This window comes from Clupea harengus, unplaced genomic scaffold (genome assembly GCF_900700415.2).
Source record: "Clupea harengus unplaced genomic scaffold, Ch_v2.0.2, whole genome shotgun sequence".
In the NCBI taxonomy this organism is placed as follows: domain Eukaryota; kingdom Metazoa; phylum Chordata; class Actinopteri; order Clupeiformes; family Clupeidae; genus Clupea; species Clupea harengus.
This window is the reverse complement of record NW_024879612.1, coordinates 633-8,657: the sequence shown is the minus strand read 5'-3', so window position 1 is coordinate 8,657 and position 8,025 is coordinate 633. Positions and strand designations below refer to the sequence as shown.

Here is an 8,025-nt window from a genome sequence, read left to right as displayed (position 1 = left end):
AGAAATGACATGCACATAAATTATTAATTAATTAATAATTATTATTAATGTACTCATTTCAGCATCAGCACGGAGAGTTCATGCATAACAGACACAAGAAGTCAAATAAATGTTGCCATCAGGATTTCATGAACTACATTTAGTTTCTTTTCAAGACTGACAATGTCACTGTCATTTAGTTCAGACGTGAAACCCATCCACCCAGTGGTAGTAGTCAGCATATGTCCTTTCCTGCTGATTCTTCACTTCCGTTCCTCTCAGGCCTGAATCAGTCCATGAGCTTGGTGGAGTCACTATGGACACACACACACCTCTGCATCAGTCCATGAGCTTGGTGGAGTCACTATGGACACACACACACCTCTGAATCAGTCCATGAGCTTGGTGGAGTCACTATGGACACACACACACCTCTGCATCAGTCCATGAGCTTGGTGGAGTCACTATGGACACACACACACCTCTGAATCAGTCCATGAGCTTGGTGGAGTCACTATGGACCCACACACACCTCTGAATCAGTCCATGAGCTTTGTGGAGTCACTATGGACACACACACACCTCTGAATCAGTCCATGAGCTTGGTGGAGTCAATATGGACACACACACACCTCTGAATCAGTCCATGAGCTTGGTGGAGTCAATATGGACACACACACACCTCTGAATCAGTCCATGAGCTTGGTGGAGTCACTATGGTGGGACACACCTCTGCAGGGTGGAAAAGCAACACACCAGTAAGCTTAAAACCTAAAATAAATGTTTGATAAAATTGTGTTTGTCAGTGAATGTGATATAAATAAATGATCAGCATTCTGCTTTATTCTTCAGAAATCCATCAATTAATTAAAGGCAGGCAGCAGCCCAGCGCTCCAGACACAGCTCAACTACATAGGCTATAGAACGTAACCAGCAGGCTAGGCTGCTGTGCTAAACAGATATTCAGTCCATCATCTTTATCGTTTGTATTTTTTCATCCAAAATGAGTAAAACTGCAAGATTTATTTAAAGTTCTAGCACATGGTGAAACATCACATTGTTGTATTTTGCCAGAAATGTATAACAATGATGTTGATTTATTTTAAAAGCAATAGGTCTTGGCCGTCTGTATTTCTTCACCCCATTCTGTTTTCCACAGGGGTTTGTAGTAGTAGTTAGGTTGAAGTCGATTAGGGGTTGAGCATTTGGCCAGTGCTAATATGAAGAATTGCTCCCCCCATAGAAAGAGTCCAAAGGGCTTTCAGAAGTGTTTATGCAGACAGCTATCCAGCAGAGCTGTTTAGATGGGCAGAAGTGCCTTGGACTCTCTTAAGTACCCTCAGCAGAGCTGTTTAGAGTGTGTCACTGACAGTAGGCATCAAGAACAGCATCCTTATACATTATTTGATGTCGTGCGTCATGTTCTGTAATAATATGCAGACAGGGAGTCTGACAAAGAATGTACTGTATTGTAGATAATAAATAATACATTTTTAGCCAATTCATTGTCTTAACCCAACCATCATCAAATAAGACATATTCACAATAGTCATAACACACTGTTTTGTTACCACTTGTTAGTCAGGTAGACCTTATTTTAGGTCTACCTGTCAGTTATATGGCAGTACGGCACCCTCTAGAGGTCATCGTGACGCATTGCACTGACGTGGACACCGGTGCCGTTAATATTTGTTGCAAATATGTTCAAGAGAATGAGTGTCTCTAATATGCACAAAAACATCAAATGAATCAAGTAATCCTTTAAAAAATGTTTTTGGTGTTCTAAAAAAAATAAAACTAATATCATCTGAAGTGTTAATACAAATGTGAAGTATAGTTAGGCAATTTTTCAATTTAATACAAAAGAAATGACATCTGATTACACTTATTAGCACACATGTGACACACGGCAGGACATTTGAGGAGAACAACTACCCCGGATAGGATGTCAAGTCACTTAGGCTCAAACTCTAAAGAAATCATCTGTGTGGAATATAAATCATCTGATCATCTCCCGAGGCGTAGCACGTGGACAATGCTTTGTGTTGGGAATGACATATCCCTGTCATGCATGAATATACTGAATGTCCAAATCCCAAGAATGCTTCAGGTGGATGGCAATTACCATTTGAATAATCAAGCTGTCAGGAGTAGCTCACCTGACTGTGAATGTGGTATTTCTCCTATCTTTTCTGAATTTGAATGAGGTCAGTCCTGATGCATGAAAGGTTATCATCAAGGGAGCACTTCTAAAGCCCTTCTTAAGCATGCAGAACCATGGATATGCATTTAGGACAGGCAAGCCTGTCCCACAAAAGCATGAAAAATATTTCAATGTGATTTCCTGATTTGAATCTGTTTGAGGGCACCCATGATGGAAGTCCATAACAACAGAGTTAATGTATGTGTTTTTTTTTGTTTGGTGTGTGTGTGATTGATGTTTTGAACCGACATTGCTAAATGGCCTTGCATAGATGACTGAAACACAATATACACAGACATTGCATTTGGAGGGCAAATATGAAACTAAATCATCAAAGTAAAATGTAGAAACTCCAAGACACGGTGGCAGTAAAATGACTGAACTAGATGTCATACAGCTTGAAGCAGCTGTAAGGAGTTTTTGGTCTAAAACTAGCAAGCTACAACTTAATCAAGCAAAATGTATAAACAGAAAATGACTGTAGATTCCAGATACTGCTCCATGATTCATGTTAGGAGTCACTGCAATGTGTTCTGAGACAGTGTGATTCATGTTAGGAGTCACTGCAATGTGTTCTGAGACAGTGTGATTCATGTTACGAGTCACTGCAATGTGTTCTGAGACAGTGTGATTCATGTTACGAGTCACTGCAATCCCTGGACATAAACAGGTAAGGATGTTACGAGTCACTACAATCCCTGGACAGAAACAGGTAAGGATGTTACGAGTCACTGCAATCCTTGGACAGAAACAGGTAAGGATGTTACGAGTCACTGCAATCCTTGGACAGAAACAGGTAAGGATGTTACGAGTCACTACAATCCCTGGACAGAAACAGGTAAGGATGTTACGAGTCACTGCAATCCCTGGACAGAAACAGTTAAGGAGTGGCTGAGCATGTGGTTCTTGGTTGGATTTGTAGTCTGTTAGTTTTGTGGATATCTCCAGCAGATTCCAGAGCATCAGTTCCGTTCATATACATCACGTCAATTCTTAAACTCTACACACGGACTCAAATGCTCTGAAACAGAAACGTATCAACGAGGAAGTTATTACAGATACCGCAACCTAGAATTCTCCAGAAGTAGACAAGTAAACAAGCACACTTCACACGAGTTCCATGTGCATATCGTATCTGATGCATAATCATAGTCCTTTCCCTTCATTGTTCTTGTTAAGAGGGGGCGACAGTGGTACAGTAGGTAGAGAAGTCGTTTAGTAAACAGAAGGTTGCTAGTTCGATTCCCTGTCGAAGCGTCCTTGAGCAAGACACTGAACCCCTAATTGCTCCTGATGTGCAGTGTGCCATCAGTGTAAAATGTAAAATGTGTATACATTGTAAGTCGCACAAATGTAAGTCGCTTTGGATAAAAGCGTCTGCTAAATGACTAAATGTAAATGTTAAGAAGGTGAGCCAGATAACTAACTGCTCAAACAGAAATCAGAAGCATTACTGGATGACCACGGATCTCCTCTGGGTTCTGTTCTGAGCCCTGAGGCTCCACTGCTGTCATGACACTGATCGGACCGGTGCCACTCGTGAGCAAACACATCTTCACTGCACCATTCAAACAGAGTTGAAGTGAGTTTGGTCACGCATAGTCGCATAGTCAATCTTGTCAGGTGAACATACATTCATGGGAATACACGTAGAATTGACATTTCAATCTTCTAGATATTTCCTGTGGCTACAAAGCCAAGTTTACATATCTGACAAGAACCACACAACAACTTCAAGTGCATTCAAAGCTTCTGTAGTAGCGATGACAAAGTATTATTCACAGATTGGATTAGAATGCAGTCCTCATTACAAAACGTTTTAGGCACAAATAAAAGACTTATACAAAAGCATTCAGACTTTTTCCGGACTGTCTTGAGCGAAAGAAGTTCAAATATATCCCAAGTCTGTAAACAGTGAGGAAGTGAACCTTCGGGGCAAATCAAGACAGGGACGCACGCTGCCATCTCATGAGCCTGAACAACGGTTGCAGTGCAGTGGTGCAGCCAGACATACACAAAACCTGTGGCAACGATCAGAACATTTGGGTTTCACACAGCGCCACTTGGGGGCCGTACATGTAGGGAACACTGGTGAATACATAAAGAACAAGGAGACAACAAGAACACATTCAGTGCTCAGTATGTTTGAACATGCACAGCCAACACCTGCTTCCAAACGGCCACGTCAGCCTGAAACAGTATGAAAACTACCACATGAAACACAAGCAGGAAATTCAGAAATTCAAATGTCATTTAGTTAATACATTGTTTGACGAAATACTAATGAGTGTTAACAGTCAGAATTAACTGTAGTTTTTTTAATTTAAAATGCAATGTGTTTAAAGTGTGTATTTAAACTAATACAGCACATAGTGACATGAGAGTGGCGTTGCTGCCAGTGAATGCACATGGGGCATTTTAATGTAAAGGGTCCTTCACCATGAGGCTAATGTAAGAGCAACATCTATAGCTCATTTGAATGTATTTCTTAGCATTTATCAACCACTTCAGCACTAACATTACAAGTACCTTCAGCACTGAAAGACTGCTCACAAGACAAAGACAAAAAAAAGAGAGAAAAAAGAATGAAAGAAAGGATGGAAGGAAGGAAGGAAGGCTAGAAAGAAAGAGAAAAGTGAGAAGTACAAGCTGAGGGAGAGGGAGAGAAGGGGTTCTAACTACCAACGCTTCCATCATCAGTTTAGCATCTAAGCTGTCGTAGCGCTCTGATGCACTCAACTGCACAATGTGTCCCTATCCAATCCTGTGGCACTCCAAACCCTCCACATTACACTGGGCACACTCTGGACTCTTCTGCAGGACCCTGGATGTGCTCACTGCCACTGCAGCTGCTGTGGAGGGCAGGGAAACAAGCAGATGTGTTTCCAGATGTGTTTCCACCTTCACACTGACCAACCATCAGACAACCACCATGCAGCACCATCCCAATAGCCCAAAAAGGAGTATTACAAGATCTATTGTGAGGACTTTCAAATGTTTTCTGATGTTTTACAAGAAAACTCTGATTCTCAACCCCACAATTCAACACATCCTTACTACTAATCCACTAACCTTAAACGCAACATGATGAGTTTCAACTGAGAACTCCCGAGGACATTTTGAATATCTTTTAGAAGAGATGGCAGACGGTCTGCAGAGGTCAGTTGCATACAGCTCTGCTGGGACCAGCTCTCTAGTCCTTAACTTTGAGATTTACCTGTGAATTTCTTTCAAATACTTTATTTTAAGGAGGACATACACCGCAATATAGGGGGGGGGGTGGTGACTGAACTGCACAGGCGGATTGAACTGACACATGCATGGATTCTTTCTGCTGGGCCACCGTGGCCTCAAAGCTCTGGGTGACCCCAGGCGTGGGATTCACAGGTCAATGCTGAGCAGAGCAAATACAAAAAGCTTGAATGTCCCAGAAGCCCTTGGCTCCATGCTCTCATCTCCCTCTCCCTCCCTCCCTCCCAATGTGTCTGTGATGAGGCAGTGGAGGGGGTGACACGTCTCCTCCTCCTCCTCCTCCTCCTCCTCCTCCTCCTCTGGTGATGGGTGTGATGGAGGGGGACCGCAGGGTTCCTCAGGTGCATCCTGGGTCGTGTGGGGGGCCACCAGGCTGCCCTGCACGGGGGAGGTGGAGCCTCACTGGGGAGCCTCTGGCTGCCTCTGCATGCGACGTTCCGCAGCGCCGGCCAGCATCCTGCGCCGCAGGCTCATGGGGTCAGAGGAGGTCAGAGCACGCCCACCCCCAGCGGGGCGGCGGCCCTCGTCATCATCCTCATCAGCGGCGGCGGCGGCCATGAAGAGCGAGCGTGAGGTCTCCTCCGCAGGGCTCTTACTTATGAAACGCCTGAGAGGAGAGGAAACACCACACCTTTCACTCATGGATCTCACACATGCACACACACACGCGGTAGTATGAACATTTGACCAATCTAACTCATCCAGATGAACCCCCTCCCCCTCTATGCCCTGATACAGACGCTGTGTGTGGCAGTGAATACTGGGGCGACAGTGGTTCAGGAGGTAGAGAAGTCGTTTAGTAATCAGAAGGTTGCGTGTTCGATTCCCACTGTCGAAGCGTCCTTGAGCAAGACACTGAACCCCTAATTGCTCCTGATGTGCAGTGTGCCATCAGTGTAAATGTAAAATGTGTATACATTGGATAAAATGTAAAATGTAAATGTAAGGGAATAGGCCCCTGCTGATAGTAGCGTAAGGATGATGATGTCAGACCTGCGAGCGCGTAGGAGCAGCTCCTCCTTTCTCTGATGGAGCATCTTCTGCCTCTCTCCTGCAGACTTGGAGAAGCGGCTCCCCCTCACCTCAAAGCCCTCCAGCCCGCAGGCACAGCAGTCTCACTGGCCCCAGAGGCTCCTCCTGTTGGGTCCTGGGAGGACAGGTTCACTGGTGGGGGTGCCCGCTCGGCTGCCTGAGAAAAGGGATACACAATGTTATTATTCACCTAAGGGGATATTTCTGCTTTTTAAAAACCTTAAACTTCTGTGCCTCATCGATAGTGAGTCAATTACCACAGTCAGTCTTTCTGACTAAAGAGGTTTAATCTTCCTGATCTTTCTTGTGACCACTGCAGTACTCTGTCTATAACCACTAGAGGGAGCCCATGCCACCTCCGTGTTCTGTGTTTACCTACGAACAGACTGCCATCTCACCAACATCTAGGACTACATCCTTAACAGTAAAACTGAGCAAACACATTGTTTTTGTAGAATGTCACAAGGCAACATACGAGGTAAACTAATGTCAATATGATAAATACACTTAATCATTGATAAACAGGTAAATTAATGTCAATATGATAAATACACTTAATCATTGATAAACAGTACAAGAAACTCTGAAGAGGAAGGTTCCCCTTAAATTCATGTTGGTCAAAGTTCATCATTTCGCTTAGTACAACTCAGTTTTAGAATAGTAACAAAGAATGTCATATACATGCAGACTAAATGCCTGGCCTGTGGTTGTGATGTGTTTTGTGAAGTACCCAAGAGCTACACATATATGTTACATTTACAGAACCTTTGGCTTCATTTCAGGGTTAACTCATTCTGTGCTCAACTAAGAAGTAATAAGTATTTTTAAAAGTTCATCCCTAGTCAAAGGATAATAATTTCAGTAACTATTCAACTCACCTGTTGCACTTAAACATCATCCTAAAACAATACACATTGTATAAATCATCCTAAAACAATACACATTGCACTGTTGCACAAAACAACCCTATGCCAAAGACACGGAGGGAGCTGTCCTCAAATAATGTCCTCTGTAATAATGTCCTCTGAATGCATGCGTACATTTGCTATCCGTCTCACCTGAGTCACTTGTTCATTTGTTAATTGGCTTTGTTTGCGTGTAAACGCAGGTATGACTAGCCTTACCCTCCTCTCCTCAACAAGATCTCTAATTGTGAACCCACGGTCCCCCATCACCAAATCACCAGGACGTAAACAATCAAGAAACCCTGAGTTCTGTGTAATATACCTGTCACTACACTTTCCACCAAAAGCCTCTGAAACAAACATCACCATCCCTGATGGGGCAATGGCAACAAGGTACTTCACAGTGTTACTTGCATAATAATGGCTGTAATAATGATCTGTAATAATGATCTGTAATAATGATCTGGAATAATGTCCGTTACTGAATATTTGGGAATAGCACTGACTATTAGTAACCCAAGCCTTGAGCTCCCTCTTAGGGTAACAAGTAGTTCCTGCAAGGTGCCACTGGTAACGGCACAGACCAGCTTGAGCTGAAACTACATGCACTTAGAATGTTCTGTGGCGTACAGGGGTCCATTAAGGGGACACAGT

At 43.4% G+C, this 8,025-nt stretch overlaps 1 protein-coding gene across 1 annotated transcript; it reads right to left on the bottom strand.

Moving 5' to 3' along the window:
- Positions 1-5,406: 5,406 nt before the first annotated feature.
- Positions 5,407-6,558, bottom strand: LOC122129270 (E3 ubiquitin-protein ligase AMFR-like). Its single transcript, XM_042704260.1, has 2 exons — positions 6,428-6,558; positions 5,407-6,041 (listed from the first exon to the last, which is right to left on the bottom strand). The coding sequence occupies exons 1-2, from the start codon at positions 6,469-6,471 to the stop codon at positions 5,834-5,836; spliced, it is 252 nt and encodes an 83-aa protein (XP_042560194.1). The 5' UTR covers positions 6,472-6,558; the 3' UTR covers positions 5,407-5,833.
- Between the last annotated feature and the right edge of the window lie 1,467 nt (positions 6,559-8,025).

What these genes read in the sequence shown, in the direction of transcription:
- LOC122129270 (XM_042704260.1), bottom strand. Translation starts at nt 6,471, where the DNA reads ATGCTCCATCAGAGAAAGGAGGAGCTGCTCCTACGCGCTCGCAG. An exon ending in CTGCTCCTACGCGCTCGCAG is followed by an intron (nt 6,042 to 6,427) that starts GTCTGACATCAT and finishes CTCTCCTCTCAG; the next exon opens with GCGTTTCATAAGTAAGAGCC.